This window comes from Arvicanthis niloticus, chromosome 6, assembly GCF_011762505.2.
Source record: "Arvicanthis niloticus isolate mArvNil1 chromosome 6, mArvNil1.pat.X, whole genome shotgun sequence".
NCBI lineage: Eukaryota > Metazoa > Chordata > Mammalia > Rodentia > Muridae > Arvicanthis > Arvicanthis niloticus.
Window position 1 is genome coordinate 96,707,652 of NC_047663.1, and position 24,430 is coordinate 96,732,081.

Sequence of the window (24,430 nt, forward strand, 5' to 3'; positions counted from 1 at the left end):
CAGTCTGGCTTTCAGGGGAGAATCAGGTCAAGAAGCACTTAATGAACCAAGAGAAGCTCTGTGTTATCTGCACGGCTGGGGGCTCAAACTTCTACCCATCATTAGCAGAGTCCTTGTGGATAGGCCTACTGGAATGTTCTTTGTGCATCTTCCTAACCATTCTGGGAGATGGGGCAATACTACTAGGTAGAATGACGTGTTGTCCCAGATTCTTTGGTTTGCTCCTGTTTTAAAGGCACCATTTATTTCATGAAACTGTAATTTGGTTTTAAAGCTCTTTACCATGTACACATATCCTTTGTTAACATGTATATTTTAATTTTTCATTTGGGAGGTGGAAGAAAGTAGCATGTGGAGTTGAGAAGGCATGAGTTTGAACTTGTAAGTGCACTTTATTTAACCAGTTAACAGGAGAATTTTGGGATCACTCACTCAGTGGACTAAATACATCGCTGCTCATTCTTACTGTCATGACAACCACAAGGCAGGGGCTACCACTATGGGGCAGTTCTCCAGCTAAACACTTTAGAATATGGTTGTGTTTAAACCATAGCCTAAGGCCGGGGAGTCCTCAGTCAATAAAGCACCTGTTTCACAGGCTTGGGGACAAGCTCACTAGCCAGGCCACTGAGAGACCCCACCTTAAACAAAAGGAGAAAGGTACCAAAAAATAAGCACTCAAGGTTTCCCTCAGGTGTTCGCACATCTCCCATGCGTGTGCACACACACACACACATGTACGTGTGCACTCATACACAAGCACACACACACACACACACACACACACACACACACACACACACACACACACACACTAAGTCCTCTACCACTCCTTAAATTAGAATTACTAACCATATTCTCATGTGATGGGTATTCTGTCTAAGGAACAGAGACTTTGAATAATGTAGACTATAGTATGTCCCACGAGGTGATCTAGCATGATGAAGAATGCTAGGTAGTGAAGGAATAGATACCAAGGCACCAAGAATCGTTACCATGTTGTGGGTGGGGAGATGCCTAAAGGGTTAAAAGTGTTTATTGCTCTTATAGAGAGAGGTCCTGTGCTCAGTTCCCAACACTCATATCAGTGGACTCACAACCTACTATATCTCCTGTCCTAGGACATCCAATTCCCTTGGATCTATGTGGGTACCTACATGCATATGGTAAAGATAACCTCCTGTAGGCACACAAATACAAATATGTACATAAAACAATAAAATAGCTAACACTCATAGTGAACTTGGTATCGATGTGAGACCTTTCCTTGGATGAACTCAGTTATGCATTAAAATTGAGAAGTGTCCATAACAGGGACTTAGGATGTAGCCTTGTTTCTTGGGTGTAACTCTTCTGCCATGGTCCTCCACTGTTGATGGTATTGTGATGGAGAGAGTTGCAAGCAGAGAAAGTGCTGTTCGCTGCCCTAGTGTGTGCTACCCATGGTCTGTGGAGGCTTTTCTATGAAGACCTTCCTTCCTTCCTGCTTTATTTGAATTTGCTGTGATTCAGGTGTTGTGCTAGATCATATCCCAGAGCCCATCTCCTCCTTTCTGAGAATTAACTTCTCAATCTTTAGATCATTGGCTCTCAAGGATGTAAACATTATATAATAAGTCGAGGAATTTGACTTTGAGGTCTACGCTGTATTCAGCTTTTTCAAGCAGTCTTTCTAACCTCAGTGGGTGGAAGTAAAACAACGCCTGGTGGTGAGTCACATTTATCACTGTTGGTTCCAGCTGCTCTCTGAACGTGGTCCTCCTTCATGAGCAGGCAGGTAGAGAGAGCTGCTCCTTGACAGGGCACATAGCCAGAGGGAAAACCAAACCATGGAAGAGAAAGCAGGGAAGACCAAGTGTAGCTCCCTGAATGGAAATTTCAGCCATATGTTCCCTGACCTAGGATAAATCAACTAAGATGTTTTGGGATCTCAGCTGAACAGATTATAAAGCTAGGAAACAGGGATACTATCTAGAAGATCTGATAAAAATAGCCAAACTTTCCATATTGTAACAGGATAATGCCATCTACAAGGTTTGTGCTTAGAGGACTGTGCCATCAAGTTGAAGAAGAAACCATTCGGCTAGGAACGCGAATCCATTGATAAAGTGATTACTTAGCATATAGAATGCTCCAGGTTCAACCCCTTGAACCACATATACTGTGGGGGATAGTATGTGCCTATAATCCTAGTACTTGGAAGGTAGAGGCAGAAAGATCAGGAGCTCAAAGCCAACTCAGATGCATGGTGAATTTAAGGCTAGCTTGTGTTCCATGAGACCCTGTTTCAACAAAAAGAACAAACAGCTCAGTGTTTTAAGAGTCTGTATGGTTTTATGTTGAGCCACATTTATAGTTGTCCTGTGCCACGGGATGGATAGGCTGCTTGCACCCAGATGCTTCCTGAGGGGCTGGCACATCTGTGAGAGTATGTGAAGCACAAGGAGCGGAATGAAGATGCCGATGGAGGCCTTGGTGTCAGCGTTGAAGGGACATTCAGGACACAGATCTGCCATGAGGACCACAGATGAGAAGATACCCTGCAGAGACATGTTACAGACACTCCAAAGAAGGAGATAAAAATAAAGCTAGTAGTTTTGAGTACACTTTCAGTGCCAGAGACACCCACATCCCACATGTCATTCCACTGCCTCAGCACACCTGTGGAAAGGTATAGGCACTCTGTGTTACTGCTGTGAAGATGCAGGTTCCAGACAGAACACATCATCCTGGAATAGATGATGACAGAGCCAACCTCTGATACTAGCCCTCCAACTTTAAACTCCCGCTTTATCTGATGAGCCATGATATTTCTGAGTCTCTTGAGTCAATTTTGAAGCTACAGATCTTAGTTTCCTACTAGACAGCCTCTCTTTTGCTTACATGTATTCAGGAAAATTTTCTGCAAACTGTTATAGGATATTGTGTTTATCTAATTCTTAATTTACCTTTCTTTTATCTTTTTCTTTTTTGTTTTTTAAAGAATGATTTCTTATATTCCATCTTGACCAAGGATGCCCTTTAACTTGTGAATCTCGTCTCTCCCTCCTGAATGTTAGAATTACAGGTATACACCACCAAACCTGGTTTGGGTGGTGCTAGGTTAAAACTCAGGGCTTTGTACATAGTAGACAGGATCTCTAACCACTGGGCCATAGCCTAAGGCCTATCTGATCTCCATTTTGGTTCAACCACATACCACCCCTGGATAATTACCCATGGAGTCATGATCCAATGTAACAACATTTGGAACTAAGTGTGACACCAAAATAATTCCAAAAGATGAAGGTCAATGATTTCTGCATGTGGTGATATAGAATGCTTTGCAGAAAATGTGACCTTCTACTCAGACCAGCGGAGTTAGCCATGAAGGAAGGCAAAGAAGAAGAGATGAAAACGGAGGGAATTTTTGTACAGTCAGCAAGTTTGAAAAGAAACTTGAAACATGGGAGTGTTTCATAAAGGCAATTAGCTGGTACAGGCTGCATACAAAAGAAACAGAAAGGAAGAACAAAAGAAAGAGAAAAGAAAATAGAGAAAAAGGGCTTTATCTGGTGGATACTGAAATTTGAACATGGCCAGGTTTAAAAACCATATCATCACCATCTTTGACTTCTCTAAGAGGTCTTCTGTTGCCCAATGTTACTTGAAAAGGAATGGTGTGGTTCAGCCATCTGTGGGAGTCCATGTGGTGAGACACACATGCTCCATCTCTAAGAAATAAGAAAAGTACTTACACGCAGTATGATGGAACTTGTTGGGCAGCAAAGCAGGAGACATGCTTTTTGTAGGGTTTGTTTTGGGTGGTGAACCGATGGTGCCTGAGTCTCAGCTTCTTTTGGGGAAGCTGGCAAGAGGTTCTGGAAAGGTTCATGTAGTCAGAGCTTCTCTTAGGACACAGACACTGCTCCTTTCAAGGTCTGAGTCATGGCTCAGGCAGCAAAATGGACCCATTGTGTCTAAGTCCCTTAGACTTCCAAGAAGCACCATAAGCCTATGCTTACTCATATACTCCAATGTCAAATATTAGCTCTTTCACAGGGTTGAGAGGCCATCCTTATCCTACCTCTGGGCTGGATTCAGTCTCTTGTGGGATATCTACTGGTCACCACAGTCCTTAGGTCATGAATGGCTTGACCTCCAGCTGGCACTTTGCCTTGCCTTCTTACCTGCCTTCTTCTCTCCCTCCCTCCCTCCTCCCCTCCTTCCGTCCCTCCTTCTTTTCCATCTTTCCTTCCCTCCCTCCTTTCCTTTTTCTTTTTTTTCTCTTTTCTTTCTTTTTTCTTTCTTTTTTAGGTGGATGCTTTCACTCTCTCCCCCTCCCTCCCTCATCCCTCAATGACTTTATAAGTTATAATCTTCCCATATCAGCATCCAGATGTCTACAATTATAGGTGGGCACCACCACGCCTGGCTCATTTTAAACTTTTAAGTGTTTGTAAGCATTTAAGGGAGAAAAACATTCCATGCTCCAGGAAAACCAAAGGATATATCAGTTTCAATGCCTCTTAATAAAGTTGTATGAAACCAGGACACAGTAATTCATTTGCGCTTGTCCCTGGGTGCTTTTGTGTGTTCCAATAACCAAGTACTCAATGCTTGCAACTCAGAGAATAGGGTGTTCACCAGAGACATTTGTTACATATATACTTAAAGTTACTTAACATCTAGGGAGACCAAGGACAGTCAACACTATGCAGACCTTCGTTTTGAATACAAGGCATCTGGGGCAGTTGGCTGTGCTTTCAGCCACTATTGGTACCATCTTTCCCTCTGTATTTTATTATCTCATTGTCTGTTTTTATGATTATAAAATTGCAAATTTTATCATGAGCTTAGCATAGCATGTTGGATACATAACCACACGAAATGTCTGTGCCAAGCTCTGGAGAGCGTGGGGCTGCACAAAATGTAGCATACTGTTTAGCAAATGAACCAAGGGGAAAAAAAATCATAGCTTATTAATATAAGATGTACTTTGTTTGGGAAAATTAAGCAGTTGTTAGAAAAAAAAGAGGCTTCATACAATTCACTTAGTAGTGGTCATCCATTCACATTTTTTTTTATTGGCTTAGAATACTACAGGGATTACAACCATACAGAGTAATATGTAAGTGGAAAGTCAGAATCAGAGACAATGGGGGGTCACTGTGGTCTGGACGGGCAGTGGTTACGCTAGACAAGAATCTATGTGTGCAGCCTGTAAAGGCTGGCAGGTGGAGAGTATTCTATCCTAATTTTTAGTGTCTTATTTGATGCTAATTTTCCTGGCTGGGAAACTGAAAAAGAATTCTCCTCCAAAAATTTAGCCTTTTGCTTTTGAGAGATAAAAGAAGATAGTAGACAGAGACAGCAAACATTTTATAGCACAGTTTTCTTAAAAAAGAAGAAAGAAAATACCATATGCATCATCTATATGTCACTCGGCCCCTTGTATGACAGGTTCCCATTTCAACCTAACTTGAGTCAGCAAGTTCTTCAATAAAACTGTGTGTATATACACGAATAATACACATGATAATACACTCTGTTTATTAATTAATTATTTTATGTGTAGGGTTTGCCCTACATGTATGTGTACCATGTGCATGTTTGGTGCTCATAAAGGCCGAAAGAATTGGAATTGGGGATCACTGTGGGCTACTCCATGGGTGCTAGGGACATACTCTGGGCCCTCTGTAAGAACAAGTGCTCTGAACTGCTGAGCCATCTCTTCAGCCTCAGTTTTGCTCATCTGTCTGTCACATTTACACAATTCCCCAGTTTCCAAAGCACCTGCCCTCAGACTCTTCTACACCAGATGTAACGGAGATGCAAATGTGTCAGTTTATGCCCTAAATGATTGAGTTATGTGTCCTGTCTTCTGCCCCCCCCCCCCCCCCCCCCGGCTTCTGCACTTTCTAATACCAGAGAGCCAAGATTCAGCGTGCCTGGCACCTTCCCTCAGCACTGAGGAGAACTTCTGTGTCATGACTGTCAACAGGAAGCCAACTAGAAAACACACCCGTCTCATGGTGATGTGTCTGTCCTTGCTGCTAACTTCTCAGAAATCTGGTTTTGAAAGTCATGGTCAGAAGCTAAAGTTAGAAATGGTATCGGGCGGTCATATAAGATGGGTCAGTGTGCAGCTGCTGGAGGAGCTTTCGGGAATGCACAACATAGCCACTCCAATGCATGAGAATCAATTACAGAGAAACCTTGTCAAGATGGCCAAACCTCCAGCCTTAAATAATTGAATTCTCTGCCAAACCCTGTCTGCTGTCGTTATCTAGAAATGTAATTATGTAGCTAAATCAAGCAACTAAAATTAGTGTAGTGTAAAAACACCTTGGCTATCTGAAAGTGGACGAATTGACATTGGGTTTAGAGAAAGCCAATAGTTGGGTATGTGTGGTGGTGTCTGGAGTTCCTGTTGATCATCATTTTGACAAAATCTATATTGTGCATCCTGTTTAGAGAGAATAGTGGTTTGTGGCAAGGGGGTTTCTGACTCAAAGGTGACATTGTGTGTGTGTGTGTGTGTGTGTGTGTGTCCCTGTGTCCATGTCCCAGAAGTCAATGTCTGGTAACTTCTTATATCCATTCCTTTCTTGGTTTTTTTTTTTTTTTGAGATCATATTTCTCACTGTGTACAGAAGTCACAGATTCATCAAGACTAGTTGGCTATGAGCTCCATGGATCCTTCTGTCTATGTCTCATGAGTACTATCATTGTAGGCTGGCCCTACCATGTTTATCACATAGGTCTTGGCTGTCTGAACCCAAGCCTTTATGCTTACTCAGGATTTTTACCAATTGATCTAACTGCCAGGCCCTATGAAGGCAATCTTCAGTTGTCTTCAGACAACTTACTTCATGAGAGCTCCATATTACTAGTTTCAAAGTTGCGTAAATATGCCTACATGTTTCCTAGTATAAAAAGCAGAAAAATGGCAGTTTAACATCCTCTGAGCCCTCACATCTGAAGTCAAAGATGGGTGAATAACAACTGTGAAAGGAAGAGCAGAAACCATGGCAACTAGCTACCTCTATTGCACATGGCAAGGAGGTAAGGAGACATCATGTCACTGTTACATGCCCAAATGGGTTTGGAGTCTAGGAGGAAAATGAAGTTGCTTAAGACTGTATAGCTAGGAAAGGAACATGGCAGCCACCATGATTCCACTCCATAGACTCCCATTGGAACCGATCTCCTAAGCAAAGTACCTCCAGCTCTGCTTTGAATATGTCTCAACACCTTCCATCTCTGAGGATGGGGTTGTGGGTCATCTTTGTTTCACATACTGCAAATTTATGTTTCACAGCTGGAAGGCACACATACAAGCCATGTGTAACCCCTTCAAGTCTGCGCCTACTCTGTGGCCCCAAGATAACTGTGACTGCCTGCCTAACACACTTCTAGATCACAGGTCACAGTGTAATGTCTGTGAGACAACTTACTTAGTGACTGTGTTTGTGGAGTTTTTAAACTCAACACTGCCTCCTACTGGCTGCAAAGTGGCTGCCTAGAGTGAGTATTGATTCCCATTGGTTACTCCTTTGCTTCCTGGGTCAGGAATTAGCCCCTGCTTCAAAGATGTGGAAGAGTGAAGGGCAATAACCCACAAGGCTAATTTACTCAGATTTCAGCTATTATTCTGTTAGTTATGAGTTGCCTCTTCAAGCTGAAATTGAGATAGTGATTCGAATGTTTTGAGACAGTTTCATGTAGCCCAGGCTGGCCTTAAACTTGCTATACAGCTGAGCTCCCGATTTTCCTATCCTCACCTTCTGAATTCTGGGACTATAGAGGTTTGCTGCCACACACTGATTATTCTTCGATAATTTTTGATCAGCTGCACACATGAACCTGCTAGATTTGAGTGGCTTGTTTGTTTGTTATTGTTGTTCTTGTTTGGTTGGTTGGTTTGGTTTTTGTACATAACTGTGGGGGAATGGGTATAGGTGTGAAAATATATGTGCAGTGGTCAAAAGGTGACCCCCAGGTATCTTCCTTTATTGCTTTTTACTTACGTCTTCAGAGAGAGTCTTTCACTAAACCACTAAACATGGAACTTTCTGTTTGGCTATGCTGGCTAGCCAGTTGAGACCCAGGATCTTCCTGTCTCCATTTTCCCAGTGCTGGGAATACAGATGTGTGACACATTACCTGGCTTCTTACGTGGGCACTAGCGATCCAAACTGGGGTCCTCATGCTTAGATGGCAGTTTATAAGCTTACATAACAATCAGTTGCAATTTTGAACTTAAATCTAGGCTCTGGTGATGGTTTATGTGGGTAAAGATTTAAGTTCTCTAAGTTGCAATTGATTGTCATGTAAGCTTACAGATTCCTATTCCTTCTTCTCTCTAAAAAATCTCATGTAAACCCAGCCCCTTGCAATTTGGCCCAGCTCCTCAGGACAAATGCCTTCTCTTTTCCCTGATTCCCTGTCACTCCCTTTCCCTCGGTCTGAGAACTAAATTAATGAAGAGTATTTGGTTAGTCATGTTGGGTGAGCTGCTCCCAAAATAGCTCCTTCCATTTTGGTAGCTCCGACCCTGCAGCTGCCGCGTCCCTTCCTTGTCTGGGAAGAAAACTTTCACATTAAGAGTTGCTGATGCAGGATTTTCTTTCCTTTCCCCTCTCCGCCGCCTGTGGATGAGCACTTGGCTCCTGACAGAAGCGATTTGGCTCTCGGCTTTGTAGTTGAGAAGAAGTTGGGTCTATAGATTTCTCTCCCCCTCTAACTCTCTATTGATGTGTTCAGCCTTGGAGGGAATAAAGCCTCCATTTAAAGCATGTTGGCGTCGCAAGGAGTCCTTCTGCATTCTTATGGCGTGCCCATGATTGTGCCTGCTGCCCCCTACTTCCCGGGACTGATGCAGGTAATTCATGGCTTTTGCCAGCAAGCAACTTAACTCCAGAATGCTCTGAGTAATAATTGGAATTTTTATGGTTGAGAAAGCAAACACTTTTAATACAGGAAGAGAAAAAAGAGAAAGCCCTCGTGTAGTCAAAGGAAAGACAGTAGGAAATCAAAAAGATGGATCACCTTAATCTGGCTATTGACATCTCTCATGGATGAATAAATGGTTTAGTTGAGCTGTATTTGCTTGTATTGATCCGGGTGCTGTTTAACATTCATGCCTCTGCTTCGGGAGGTTGACCAGGGGGCAAAAGATTTGCTCTTTTTCCCAGCTTTCCGAGGGACTAGGTCTCCCAGAGCAGATCATGAGACTCAGTAACTTATCATGATGTGGCTTGCTTAAAGACTTTAACCCCCAAAACAGGAGGGCAGGAAATACAGAGTGCTATGGAGGACACCCCACACAGGTTGTCTGTTTGCAGAGAAGCTCCCCCTTCTGAATCTGAGAGGTGACCCACAAACAAGAGGGAACATTGGGAATGGTTTCCTTAGGAAGTTCAGAGGTTATTCTGGAAATCCTATGCCAACCGTTTGTATTCTCGGCAGCCAGGGAGAAGCTGGGATGCCTGTTGTTTTGACCGCTAAGGCTATTATTCTGTGTGCCTAGAGGTTCATGTGCCAGTGAGAAATTGGGACCTGTTTCTTTGCCTTATTGTACCTCTGTGCTGTCACTCAAACCCGTTGCTTCTGGGTGTACGCCTGCAGTTCTCTGGAAAGCTAACATCTACTTGTGATAGAAGTGGGTCATTGTAGGAAGCAAGTAGCTATTTGTTGCTGTTCTTTAGAAATAACCAATCCTAGGTAATACATCCTAAATCTTCTTTCTGTGGCGAAGGAAAATTAAATGTGTGCAGTACAACACTTTAGCGTTTCTCCTGTGGCCCCAACCCCACCTAGTACTCTCTGTTTGAGAGTTCTACAAAACTCTAATTCATTAATGACGACTTCCACAGAGGATCCCAAACAAATATTTTTCTTGTTCTCTGACTGTGACCTTTTATTAACTGTCAGAAGTTGGGTGGTAGAATCTATTCAGCAGTCAGTCCAGATAACACCAGAACTGCCAATTACCCTGGATGTATGCTATTGCTACACTTCTATGTTATAGGTAGATAGGCCAGGCATAGAATGGTCCTGTCAATGAAGAAAAGAATTTGTGACCAGATGGTGACATGAAACTTAGGACTTGAAGGTGAAGCAGAGTAACAGTGCTTTCTGCTTCTGTTGGAAATTTGGGGTGAAGGTCAAAGGCTGGAGTTTTGCTGGCCCTTGTGCTGCCCTTATCCGATAAATAATTACAAGCAAATCGCTCATTTCACTCCGTGCTGATTGATGTTGAAATTGCTTTTGAAAGTTCTCATAAGTTCCTGTTATAGATTAAGTGCTGGTGCAGGAGAATAACGGCACCCACAGAAATGGGTGAATGTAATCAGGTTTAATGGACTCCAGAGCTTGTTGGGAATTAAATAACTATTGATTTGCTGGGATGTTTCTGTCATTACAAAATGCCACTCTGAACGCATTACCCCAATGATAGATGAGAAGACGCCAGAGCCAACTGAGAAGCTGGGAAGGCACTATTTCTTCCTTCTTGGCAGAATGTTCAAGAAACAGAACTGGTTAGTTTGGAATAGAACAAGTTATTTCACTTGCAAATGTTAACCTGATCCATTCTCATTTGTTTCCCCAATGGAAACTTCTGAACTAGTGACCCACAAGTCCTTCTGAGTGTGTCAGTGAGGAGCCTCTGATGAGCGACTGGGACCCACTCCACCCTTCCCTTCTCCTGCACACAGAGCACACTGCAAGGCTGTGCACATGGAATTGTTAGCCATCCTGCTGCTTTGTGGAGGCTGCACCATTTGGCTCAAAGAAACTAAACTCCATCTCATTACAGTTCTGTTCATAAGGGAAGGATGCAGTGTGATACAAAGGAGTAGAAAATCCTAGAGCCCCTTTGCCTTTCAGCTTGCACTTCCTGCCCTAGCTATCTTGGCACTGCCTTGAAGAGTTTCATCCCAAGTCAGGAGTGAAGGCCCTTCTGCCAGGATTCAGATTTCTTTAGCAACTTAGTAATATCAGCAAGACAAAAAAAAATGGTGTGGACCCCCAATACAGAGCTGAGTCTTATTGTCTTTGGATAAAGAGCCCAGGCATCTTCCTTGGAACTTCTCTTTAGTCCTCCATTCCAAGCGCCATCTTGGCTCACCACTGGGTTGACTAAGCTGCTGTTGTTATAAGAAATCAAGTCCACTGGCAAAGTCATTCTTGATTTCAGATGCTAACAACAGGATTTATTTAAGCCATGGGATATGCTCCTACAATAATAAATGATGAACTCAGAACAGTGACTTCATAACTCATTTGTGTGTTTGCTTAGCATTTGAGTACAGTGCTTCTCAGCTTTGTGAAGCAGGCATAGATCTATAGCCCTGATGTATATATCTGCTTGCAAATGACTAAAGCAGCCATCCTCCTATACAGAGTGACTCTTTTGAGGTCCCTGTAGGCCTCAAAGACGATGGCTTCTGAAATGACATCATGTGCAGGAAAATGGATAGAACTGGATATTATCAGACTAAACAAGATACAGCAGAAACAGAAAGACAGATATGCTTCCTCCCCTTTGTGCATCTTAGATTATATATCTATATATCTATATCTATATATCTATATATGTATATGTATATGTATATGTATATGTATATGTATGCATAAAGTGATACATGCATACTGAATGAAAGAAAGATAAAAAGGTAGAGCATGTCTGTTCCTAGATATAGTGAAGTAGAACGTTTAGTATAGATAAAAGGCAGAGAACAGCCAGAGGCAAAGACATTTGGGAGAGGCCAGAGTGGACATGACCGTGAGCCATAGGGAGGTTGGCGGGGGAAGTGGTCAGGAGGCGGGGTTGGCGCAGGGGTAGGGGAGAAAGGGAAGCCAAGAGGGCAAATGTTACAAAGAGGGTGAGTGACGAAAACGTCTGGATTATATATGGAAGGGCCGCTGGAGGAGGGGCAGCCCAGCCCCTGGGCTGGAGAGTTTGGGTGGAGAACAGGGTATGGCAGCCATACTTCCTACCAGGTAGCAAGGGACTGTGGGATGCTGGGGGAACATGGTGGCTGGGTGTTTGCTTTGATATGTTAAATAGGTACCTCATCCATTTGTCTCAGGGTTTGAAGTTAAACATATACATGTACACAGAGGCATATAGCATAGATGTAGTAATGAAGTCAGTGCAAAAGGGAATAGCTCTAACAGGAGTGGAAGGGAGGGGAAAGTGAGTGGACAGATATTATCCCAATACATCACATACATGACTGAAGGTGCTTGAAACCCATCTGTGTATATGATGGTTATAGGCTGACACACAATATTCTTTATCCGTTAGTGCAGAAAAGCAACCGACACACTCTTTAAAGAAAATATGGTACCATAGAAACTAAAGTTTTCCTTATTGAGTTCTTAGTCTTGTTAGTAAAAGAATTTAAAAGGGGGACTCAGAAGGAATCTCCAGGATGGTGTTGAACAGTTGAAAAGAAAAACAATAGGGCAGGTAAGCTGTGAATCTGGGTAGCTGCTGGCTGGAAAGAGATGCAGAGGAAAAGTGAGAACCTCACTTTGGCATGTTCAGAAACCAGGACAGCAAGCAGCTGCCTGGTGGCAGGGTCGGGTGGAGTGGAGTGGAAGGGGGTGAGGGCCTTCAGAGAATCCGTGAAGAAGCCCATAGTGTTAGGGAAAGCTTGCTTAGGCTTTGGCTGGTTGTCCAAAGAAAAGGTAGAAAGAAAGTTACTCTTTTCTGAGTATCTGATACAATCTGGGAGGGGTTAGCACTTTATCTTATTAAAGGATAATCAGTCAGCTTCTTCTTAAATCTACTTTTGGTTGATGGGGTGTGCTCCTGGTCAGATGATTGACAGGCCTACGTGGCTTGGGTTACAAAAACAGGATGAAGATAGAACATAATGCTTTGGGTCCCCAGGTCTCCACCCAGAGGTAGAAACTTAATTTCTATGTGCCTCAGAGGAAGTAACTTTTCTTTAACAGGCCTTAAGGAATTCTACATACCTCTAGATTGTCATATGGTAATTTAAATCCCTAGGAGGGCTCCCATTTGTAGAGTTACCTGAGCAACAGGAAAGAGGGATCCATCTACAGTGGCCTCCAAGGCTGTGAATATCTGGCTACCAAACAAATAATCAGATTAAACAGATTACCAAGCAATTCCTGCTAAGATTTTATGCACTACAAGAAAAGATTCTATCCTAGAGAAAGAGTAGTGAGCAGTCCTAGGAGTCTTCCCAGGTGTCCATTCACCTACGGATCCTTGTAAATCCACTTTAGTCAAGCCCTAGGAGGGGCACCTAGAAGGCAAAAATGACATCACCACCATCAACTTGCTCATTCACAGCCTAGTGGAAGAAACAGGAGATCATTCCTAAACTACAAAGACAGCAGAAGGAAGCACCTGTGTCTAGAGCTAATGTCTTAGACATAATTGTACTTTTATGATGAGTAGTATTGTAGGTATTTATTCACCAATACCTACAATTCTCAATTCCAAAAAATTCTGAAACCAAAAAATTTAAAGCCTGAGACCAAATCTCAGCCAGGAATAAGATTTGACCAAAAATGGCTAACAAGAAACTTTTTATACACTATCCCAGTCAGCATGAATATTCATGTCCTGGCAGGGGGAATGTTTATGAGTTTGATGTCAAGGTGTCACCCTTCCCCCACTCTGCTGAAGGTTTTACATAATCAGTGTTTTCTGTGGAATACCTTTCTGAAAACAGGAAACAGCACAAAACAAAAATGCAAATGATGAGTTACAGGCGACTCCAGAGTTCTCAGTTTGGGGATCACTGCCTTATATTTTAACTCACGTTTTGTATATGGAGAACGTGGGACTCAGAAAGAGGGACTAAGAATACCGAAGTCCCAAAGACTACCAGTGGTGGAGTCCAGATTTAGACTGGGTTTGCTGAGTGAACTTCTCTTTAACTGGGAGATCCCGCAATAAACAGAAACATGCATGGGGAGACGAAAGAGGGAGGAGCCCACGCTTGTTTAGTGGACAGTTCCGATGACCGATGTGGGACTGGAGCAGGGTAAACACCAGTTGGCACGCTACAGAGAATTCGTCATGCTGAGAGAGCCTCCTCGGTATTTTTGCCATCTTACTTGCTCAGTGAAATGTGATGGTGTTCAGAGTCCAAAAGGGCAAGATGTAAGCCAAAGGAGCTGGGAGGAGCCCCAGAAAAAGATTCTCCCACACCCTGAGCTTGTCTCTGGAGGAATGGCTCCTGCAAACACTTTCCTGTGGATCTACAACAATGATTCTCAACCTTCCTAAGCCCCAGACCCTTTTAGTGTTGTGGTGACGCCCAACCATAGCATTGTTTTCATTGCTATTTCACAATTGTAATTTTGCAACCACTATGAATTTGTATTGTAGATGACTGTCTTTTTCAATGGTCTTGGGCAACCCCTGTGAAAAGGTCATTTAACCCCCCTAAAGGTTGAGAACCATTGATCTAGATGGTAAATGCCCAACTGTGGAGTGTCAATCACTCCTCACCATTCTTTACCAATGAGATAGTAATGTCCCCAAAGGTCAAGTGTCTTCTTACATTTCCAGTCCCCATAGCTCCAGCTTGTGAAATCTGCTGAGTCATGTCTCTCTGCTGCTCACACCAACCCTAGGCTCTGTGTACTTTGAAGCAGCCGCCTTGGGTTGGCCCAGTGTTTTACAAGAATTCTGCATTCTTTGTGTGGAGCTACTAGAAATTACTGAACTGTTGATTTTTTTCAGAGGGGAGCCAATCCTCTAGAAATGCAAATAAACGGGCGGAGATTTTTCAAGACATTTGCATTTGTTTCTGATTGGACTTAGAAACAACTCTGCTAATTTAGTGGCTGCCTTAGCTATTTTCCATTCTCAGTGGCATTTCTGCCCCCATGATGTACTCGGCTGCCTGTTTAGGGAGTCTGTTGATTGGGAAAGACATGAGAACGGACACCTGATATAAATGCTGGCGGTGCCATTTACTTTGTGGCCACTCCATCTTAGTCACTAAGTGACTTTTCTGTACTGCCAATGAGGCCATGTCAACAGTGAACTAAATTAAATAGTAAGAGAGGTGGCAAGGAGAATTTAGAGTCAAGCAGGGTCCAGGCTGATAAATTAACTTTGGCATATACTAAGCCTATGGCCTTGGGCTTGTCAGTTAACCTCAACATGCCTCAGTTTTTCTCAGCTACTGCATCAAACCTGGGAGAGCTAACTTTCAATGTTCTCTTGCGCTTTTGAAACAGTCTTTTTGTTTGGCAATTCTTTGTTGATTATCTGTAATGAGGAGGACCGAGAACTAAGGGTGGGTGATGAGGATGTCTGCATATATAGATGCATGCATGTATATATCTATATACACACACATATGTATGTATTGTATTCTAAGGAAATAAAGGAACAGTGTGTGTACTGAATGAGTACTATTTTATGTGTAAGGAAAAAAAATAAATCTTACTGGTTTTGGAGAATAGTTTCTGGTCTTGTAAACAAACTTCAGGCCTGGTTGGATCCAGGAGCTCAGATAACAAAAAAATAGACCCTCTCCTGTTCACAGAGGTTGCCTCTCTTCAGTCTTCCTTAACATGAAAATACTGAGGTGAATGGTGGAAACATCTGAATTCAAGTGTCACATGGAGGGCCACCTTATGGATACCAAAGTTGGACATTAAATATAAAGGCATGTCATTGCCACATGGTAACAAAGTTGATTGGCAACATGTCTAAACCTGCATCCTACTTCATATTAGAGGATTTCTTCCCTGGCTGTCCCAGCAGAAAGTCCGGGGTTCAGCATCCCTGACTGATGTTAGAGTCTAGCTCACCCACACCTGAGCTGAGTGACCTGGGAATAGAGGACCAGTTAGGGAACTATTATTAAAACAATGAGTGATAGATGAGAAAAGCCCAAATTCTCTTGACCAATGAGAATGATAATGACATCTCTTATACATGAGCATGTCCATTCTCTCTTTATAGGGCACTCTATGCCCCAGGATAAAGAGGTCATGTTGTTATCTGGAGACTAAGTAGACCACACTCATGGGGAACTTGTTTTATCTTTCTAGCCCACCAGCTTCTCTGTTAATGGCCAGACACAGCTTTACCTAGCCTCTTCTCCCCTCTACTGATGAAAGTGTATCTGAGGTCACTTCCCCTTTCTTATAGATGAGAACCTCATCATCTAGGAAAGTCAGAAAAACCCTGAGATATCCACCACCCTAGTATTTTAGCCAAAATGGGCATCTTAGAACATGCAACTCTTACTATTTCTATTAGCCATACATAGACCAGTGTGTAGTATTTACACAAAGATATATAGCAAATATAGTAATATAGTAAGACATAATATCTTGTAATGTATATGCAGGCGCAGGTACCTGTGTAGGTAACTTCAGGTGTCTCACTTGATCCATCTCTATCTTGTCTTTTTTGACACAGCATTTCTCACTGAACCTGGAGCTCATCAGTTCAGCTAAGCTGCAAACCAATGAGCTTCATGATTTCACCATTCCTCACGCCAATGCTGGTGCTATAGCTGTGCCTCATTTTGCCATATTTCATGTGGGTGTTAGGGATCTAAATTTGAGCACTCATACTTACACAACAGACTGTTTATTAGCCGAGCTACCTTTCCAGCCCCTATATGTGATATTCTCAACTATACATTCTCTTCCGTTCCTAAGGACAGAAGGAAATCTCTAAGGTCAGGAAGCAAGGCAAAACATTTTAGTGATAGACTCTGAAACACTGTGGACCTTCCATCATTCCAAGGCACTTGCAGATACTAGTGGCATAGCGTGCCCTGTTTCGTAGAAATATACTTTTAAAAAATTAAATTATTAAAGGAACTCTGTCAATCTTGGTGATTAATATCTGTCCTATAAAAGGGATGTGTTTCTGCAGCAGCCATCTGTCATGTTGATCATTTCAAAGGCATGCTGTGTAAGCAAGTATGCTTGTTATATGTTGATGCAGTCCAGGGAGAGCCTGAAGACCTGTGGATTTTACTTTCTAGTTGATACTTTGAGTGTTGCAATCTGAGCCCTTGGCTGTGAGGCACCCCTTCCCTGCCTTTTAAAAGTTGTCTCTGGTAAGTGCTTTGCCTGGCTGATTTGTATTGGGGATACTTACCCCTATTTGTGTTTCTCTCCCATCCAAAGATAGAGCTAGCACACATGCATTCCAGAGGGCAAGGAGCCTGCGTATCTACTTGATCATCTGCTGAGCCTATATGGTGGCCACAGACATGGAACTCCATGATGCTCAGGCCTTTCCAGGTAGCTGGAGCTGTAGTTTTCAGCAATAGGCACTTTCCAGATAGAGCACTTTGAGCTTTTAAAAGCAGAAGACAGAGGCTCCAGATAGCTCATTCATAAATGCTTGCTTATTGATTATGGGTTCCACATCGGATTTTCCTTTAAGCTCTGAACACTGAGATGATTGGGTGGAACATCTGTTCTCAGAGGTCATATGGAAAGCCTCCTTATGAGCAGCAAATTGGAAAATTAAATACAACAGCTCTGTTATAGGTTCCTCAGGTTGCCAGTTCCTAGGTCCAACTAATAGATGACATCTTTCCTACAGCTGAGCATCAAGTCGGGTTTGATGACAATCCCAGGAAGCTGTTCATCCTTCCTGAGGAACAGTAATTCTGATACTCCAGAAAACATAGGCTTTTGTAGTTTCTATTTAAATAGTTTTGACATGGGGAAGTGGTGAGGAATGGAATGGACTAGAGGAGTGGTCTGAGCCCAGCCTTGCACCCATCTCAGAGTAAAGCAGAGGAATTCAATACCTACTGCGTAGACATGGCCCTTGCACACTCTAGCTTCCTTCTTCAGTTCCAGTGATACACTATAAAGGGCTATTTCAGTTAGAGAAGGGAATGTAAAATGAAAACAACATTCATAGAGGCAAAAGTTAAGTATGGTGGTCACCTGCTGTGTGCGGCCCTGGCTAATTTCCTTGACCTCTATAAACCTCTAATTTCTTGTCTGTAATAGCAATGCACACTGTCTTTCAAGACCACTTTCAGAATTCAGAGTCCAAAAGTGACCCTTCCAGATGGCTTTGTAGGACAGTCATGGTGGCATTAAGACATGATGTCATACCTAGGATTGTCTATTCAGTCCATTCAAGTTGGCAATAAAGCTCCTGACTGTCACACCTCATCCGAACTTGTGAGTGGGCAGAGGCTGCACATCCCTCGCAGGTGTCGGTGAGAATCTGCTGAGCTGCACCAGGTCTCAGTAGGAACACCCCATCAGACAGTGACTTGGCTGTTGTCTTGTTCTTGTTCGGTTGTTGATTTCCCAACAGTCTGTGCTGTCATGTCTGTGGATAAAATGTAGACGGGGTGAAGGACATGGTCGCATCTCTCTAATGTCAAAGTAGGTTCCTTTCAGGGTAGCTGCACAACCTAGGAGTTCAATCATAGAGAGCCCTGGAGAAAGGCTGAATGGACAGCCATGGAGCCTGACATCTGTGGTAGAATTGAGACAGGGTCCTGTATAGCCCAAATGTCAAAGAAGAAGCCACTTGAGGCCAGAAGGATGTGATTCCTGATCCTTCTCCAGTGGTTGGTTTTCACATAGAATCAGTTATTTCAACAACAGCTGTTAGATTTCAAGTATTTAGTATGTAGCAGGCCACCTATGAGGCCTTTCACCTGTGTTTCACCCTACCCTCTTAGGTGGGATGAAGACCGTTTTCCACTTGTATAAAGCCCACTGTCCACTTCCCACTGCCAAGCTATAGCTGGGACAGCTGAGACATCCAGACAAGGAACATGTAGGAGAGCTCATGGGTCTCCATCACACTGAGACCACATTTTTTCTCACTTGCTCCTGTGGAACCGGCTGGAGCTTGGTGGCATGGGTGGAGTCTGCCCTTTGTAGTCGGAGAAAAGAAGCCCATTTCATCTCTTCCATGTGGCTACAGCCTTCTGGGGACAGACTCTTTGGTACCACCCACAGCCCTGTTCTGTAAAGCTCCTGGCACACTGTGGGCGCTTAATAAATGTTAAATAATGAGAATAGCTCCCATCTGTCAGTGCCTGGTGGCAGGGAGGATGTGTGAGTGCCGAGTGGTACTGGGCAGCTTGTGGGAAACTGTGTGTGTGTGTGTGTGTGTGTGTGTGTGTGTGTGTGTGTGTGTGTGTGTGTCAGGTTGGGACACTATAGCCCTGAGATATTCAAGGTCTTCCAGCATTAAAGTGCCCCCCCACTCCTCTAGAAACTGTAGTGTGGACGAGTGCCTTGTCAGTGTGGGCACCGCACCAAACTCCTGGCTCTCTGCATTATTTACATGGAACACGGCCCAGTAGCTGCTTTTCTCATGGGAAGGTAGGCTCAGGAACATGTTGATCAACAATGGAGGGGCTTTGTTGAGATTTAAGAGAGGAGGGAAGGATTGGCCATTGGAGCAGACGGCACCATAAATTCCTGCTTCTGTCATTTTCCTGGAGGAAAATGCCTCCCGGGGCTTTTCACATTTAGTCATAATTATATCAATAGTGGCTGCTTGATTTCATGCACTACTGTGTACCAGGCCACATATGAGGTCTTTTACCTACAGTATCTTATCGAGGCACTGTGTTTTAGTTAGGCAAAACAGGCTATCAAGTGGCAGGATTTTGTGCAGGAATGGGGCCAATTGGATCATCTTCTGTGTCTCCACCATTGAGTGTTCACCTTTGTGATTTTGGGTGCACATAGTTTGACCTTGACCTGAACTCTTTCCTTTTGCTGGCTAGTCTTTATCCCATTGGTTGTTAAAGGAGACATAGTCTGTGAATAGCATAGCAGTTGGCCCAGACTCAAAATGTATTTCCAAGCTTATTGCTAAGTGCACTGCAAACCCACCAAGGCAACTCTTGACTCGTGGTCTGATGGTACTGGTCATAAGTTTTCTCCATGCGGCAGCTTAACTTAGTGCTGTGTGTTGTCCACAAGCACAAGGCTAGAGCCAGGCTTTCTGGTTAAGAATAAGCTTTGCTTTTCATTGGAAAGTTCCAGAGCCCCTCTGCTCTGTAGTTCCTCTTAGCTACAATGAGTACATGGAAAATGCCTCAGCTTCTACATCCTCCTCTATAATATCAGTTGTTCTTGACCACTGAAGAAAGAATCTTGGTAATACACTTTAAACACTAACATGTACAGACTGTCTGAGAAAAGAGTAGAAATAATTAGCCATAATTGTTATATCTATCTAATATACACATATATGCTAGTATTTAATCAATATAGAAGATACATATGAAATAGTGTTATATTCACTTCGTAACATTATTCATTTAGTCTTCATATAATTATATTTAACATTAGCATATAATAGATAAAGGTAACATAATATGCAATTCATATATAGTATAAAATACTCTTTATTCTTATTTCTGCTGTTACTTATATGGCTGCTACTCACTCCATTTAGAGTTTTCTCTGGAATATTCCTTCTGTTTTGAACCCTTCTGGAAAGATTTACTTTAAAGAGGAAAGGGACGCCAGGCACTGTGGTAGTGCCTGTAAGGCCAGCACTCAGCAGACTTAGGTAGAAAGATCACAAGTTCCAAGCCATCTGAAAGCCAGGGGTACCTGAAGACCTTGCCTCAAAGATTATACAAACTAATATGTAATTATTTTTCAAAGGAAAGGGAGGACAACCAACTAAACTGACAGCCTTTCTCAGTAGGGAAGAGGTGGAGCAGGCTGGCCCTGGTTAGCTGGTCTGTGCTCTGTGGGATTCTAAAGTAGGAAGTGGTGGTGGTGGTGGTGTTACCATGCTCTACAAGAGAGTGGCTGTGTCTGTACTCTGCACAAACCACTTTGAGCAGAAGCCCTTCTACACTGCTGTCCTGTCTCATCCGTTTCCTCCTCAAGTCCTGCAGCTTCCTGTCAGAAGGACTTGTTCCTCAGTGGAAGTCAAGTTCCTGGGAGAAGAATTACACCAGGGCCAGAGCTGTTGATACAGGGCCAGGAGGAGACTGCTGGGAAAGGGGTCCTTGTAGCTTGGTTTACAAGACTGTCTTTGCAGTTATCAGTGTCTAATCCCACTGGAGATACAACTTCAGGTTCCCCCCTGCAAACACACACGATCTATCAAGCATGTCAGTTATCCCAGGGACTTCAGACAGCTTGCAAGCTGTTTCTCCCTCCCTTCCACAGCCGTGTGCTTGTTCTGGTGAGAAGGGAAAACCTGGAGATGTGTGCTCTCTGGGAGGTTTTGGTAGAACCTGTGATGTGCATGATGGACAACCAGTCAGTATCTTCATAAACCAGGCTCCCCACTTCTCAGAGCAGCTCTGTGTTTTGCTTTGTAGCATTTTCTAGAGTCTGGGTGGGTAAGGGCTCTTACTAGTAGGATTTTGTTTCATGCCCGCTGTTTCCTTTGCCAGATACTTCCCATTGTGACTCAGTGAAGGTGCTTGCTGTAGCTCACCAGGCGACCTGGGATCAGTGTAGAGAACCAGCAGATACTGAGCCCATTTCTCCTCACCCCGGGTGCTGTTCCTCACCATCACAACCCCCTTCCTCCCTTATCTGTTGTGAGTGACTTGGGTTCCCATTTTCTTTGTAGGATGGAACCACCTAGGGACAGTGAGACGCCACCAGGGTGAGAGAAAGAGAGAGCAGAACATGCAGAATTCTTGTCTGTCTAAACCATAGGAGGAACTGTGCTAGCTACATGTCCATTTCATTTACTGTCTGGCTGTAACAACTCAGTGATGCACACACAAAGGGACCTTGTGTATTCTTCCCTTCTGGGGAAGGACAGTATGTAAGTTTGGTGAAAATCTCCATGCCATGGTGGGTTCCCTACCTCCTTGTTGGGGCTGTACAAGATCATATGCAGTCAAACCTCTATCTTTCAGCAGAAAACAGAACATTCCTTTGCCATTTTTTATTGCATTGCTGACACAGCCTGGTATATTTTAAGGGTCCCATAAGACTCAGGAACACCTGCTTTACTGAGCCTTTATGCTGTGATTGGCTTCGGGGCTGAGGCAGAGTGCACTGAAGCCTGTAGTTTACTGCAGGTTGAAGAACAGATGGACTGTGGACAGCCGGACATGGCAGCCCAGGCCTATGATCCCAGCAGTCTGGGAGGGGGTGAGGGTTCTGGGGCAGAAGAATCAGGAATTCAAATTCACCCTGGACTGCACAGTGAATTCCAGGCTGGTCTGGGTCATACAGTACCACATTGATTCTAAAAACTATAACATGAAAAACATCCAGAGTTTTTCTTGACTATTAGTAGGGTTTTTTTTTTTGTTTGTTTGTATGTTTTGGGTTTGTTTGTTTGTTTGTTTGTTTGTTTTACTAGAGGAGTCACTCAAGTTTGGCTAGCTGTTAAAGAACAGTAGGGGAGGTGTGGATATTTTACTGCTTTTTGAAATGTATTACTTAAACAAATGAGTACATGGTAACTCCTGAATTAAAAAGAAAGTAAAATAAAACTGTGGCTAAGACAGGAGGTGGGATGGGTCCAGGGACCTCAGTGGATTTCATAGACATCTGTCTGGGGCAATGGTTTTTATACAGGGCTGATTTTTATACTGCCAGGGCATTTTACAATGTCTAGACATGCGTTTCAGTCATCCCATTGGAAAGTGCTGCTCCAGAGAGCCCACTATACCTAGGATAGCTGGGAATATGCAGGATTGTATTGTTTAACATGCCCATCGAGACAAAGCTGGAAAGTTCTCCACTGCAATAACACAGTATCGATGACCACCAGCCTAGGTGGTGGTGGTGTCTCCATGAACACTTCTAGTCCCAGGGATGGGAGTGTGACTTGGTCATAGGATGCTTGTGTAGATTGCTCTAGCCTGTAGGGAAAAAAAAAAAAAAAAAAAAAAAAAAAAAGAAAGAAAAAAAGAAAAAAAAAAAAAAAAGCTACAAACTCCCACTTTCCAGAATAGGATTTGATAGGTACAAAAGGTCCTCAGTCTGACTGGCTCTGCGTCTGACTGGCTCTGCACTTCTCCTGTTCTCCTGGCTCTGCTGAACATGTTAGGGGAGGGAATTGGGATGAAGATTTCAGCAAATAGTTGCGCTCCTTGTAATGTTTATGGAGTTGAAGGTAGACTACCCTTGATCCCATGCTATCAAACCAGTTCTGGATAGAACTGGTCTCACCATGTTCTGCCTGCAAGAAGTAAGTGTTATTTTGGTGCCAATTTCAACAAGCAGTCAGTTAGATTAATATTTGGTTTAAATTCACAGCCTTTTTCATTAAGTTCTTTTCAATATAGCATCTTTTAAAAAGATTTTTATGTTCTGTTTCTTACTATAAATACATGAAAACCTGTATACAACATAAAAACAACCTCTGTGCATGCATAGAAGCACATCACATGAGCACCTAGACATAACCATTGAAAACTACCGTGTCTCCTGGGATTTCCTTGGGCACAGTCGTTTCTTCTCAGCGTCTTCTCCTGTTTTCCTTCTGTGCAGAAATACAGTACTAGCAGCTTGAATTTTCCTTTTTAAAATTACACCATTGTTATGTTTCAAATTAAATTTTCTGAAAGTTTCATGTACGAATTCTCTATTCGTATCACTTCTAGTCCCTCCTCCTTCACTTCCAACTTCCCCCAGGCTCCCACCCTCTATCTAATTTAAGGCATTTTCTTTAATTATTACTGGTGTATATTTCACCACGTGGCTTGCAAAGGCAGGGCTGACAATTTTGGACAGATGGGGCTATAGGAGAGGTTCAAGCTTAATCTGGAAAAGATAGTGAGAATCTCTCTCTCAAAAAGAAAACAAAGCATATATAGAAAATAATTAGTGATTTTTTTCTTTACAAGTATGTCTTTTGTTAGGTCTGTAGAGACTAGGGTAGTACCTCATAGAGGAGCGCTTCTTAACCTCTCCCTCTGACCCCTCTCTTTGCCTCCATAATGGTGTTGGTAGCCGATCTCTTAAGTAAATAGATCATCATTAAAAAAAAAAAAGAAGAAGAAGAAAAAGAAGAGGAAGAGGAAGAGGAAGAGGAAGAGGAAGAAGAAGAAGAAGAAGAAGAAGAAGTAGAAGAAGAAGAAGAAGAAGAAGAAGAAGAAGAAGAAGAAGAAGAAGAAGAAGAAGAAGAAGAAGAAGAAGAGTTTGACTTTTGTGGGAACTGGACAGAACAACCAGGAGCCAAACAACAAAAGCCCTCAGGATCAGAGAATCACACTGTTGTTCAGCTCCAGCTAGCAAGAACAATAGGTAAGGCTTCCTAAATTCCAGGAAATAGGGCCTTTGAAAATTGTACTTCTCTCTACAGAACAGAAACACCCTATAGCTACCAAGGAGGCAAGGATTCATCAGACTTCTAGATAGTCTGTGCTCAACTTGGGTTAAAAACTAGCCTGCTCAAGAGACCAGGCTGCCAACGTGGCAGCTGTCTGTCAGGAGCTGAAAAGAAGATAGAGCCCTGGCCTGCCTTTCTATCTCTTCTCCT

At 43.0% G+C, this 24,430-nt stretch overlaps 1 protein-coding gene across 39 annotated transcripts in view; it reads left to right on the forward strand.

Annotated features, from left to right (window-relative positions):
• The window catches only part of Rbfox1 (RNA binding fox-1 homolog 1), a 2,075,913-nt gene that overhangs the window by 1,729,547 nt on the left and 321,936 nt on the right, over nucleotides 1-24,430 (forward strand). For 2 of the 39 annotated variants that reach the window (XM_076937370.1, XM_076937379.1), the window contains exon 1: nucleotides 8,616-8,866. The exons of 34 other annotated variants lie outside the window; for them this stretch is intronic. In XM_076937370.1, coding sequence (XP_076793485.1) covers nucleotides 8,780-8,866 — 87 coding nt within the window. In that variant the 5' untranslated portion in view covers nucleotides 8,616-8,779. Of the gene's footprint in view, nucleotides 1-8,615; nucleotides 8,867-24,430 lie in introns of those variants that run through there. 3 more of the 39 variants (XM_076937389.1, XM_076937377.1, XM_076937378.1) reach the window with 3 other exon arrangements.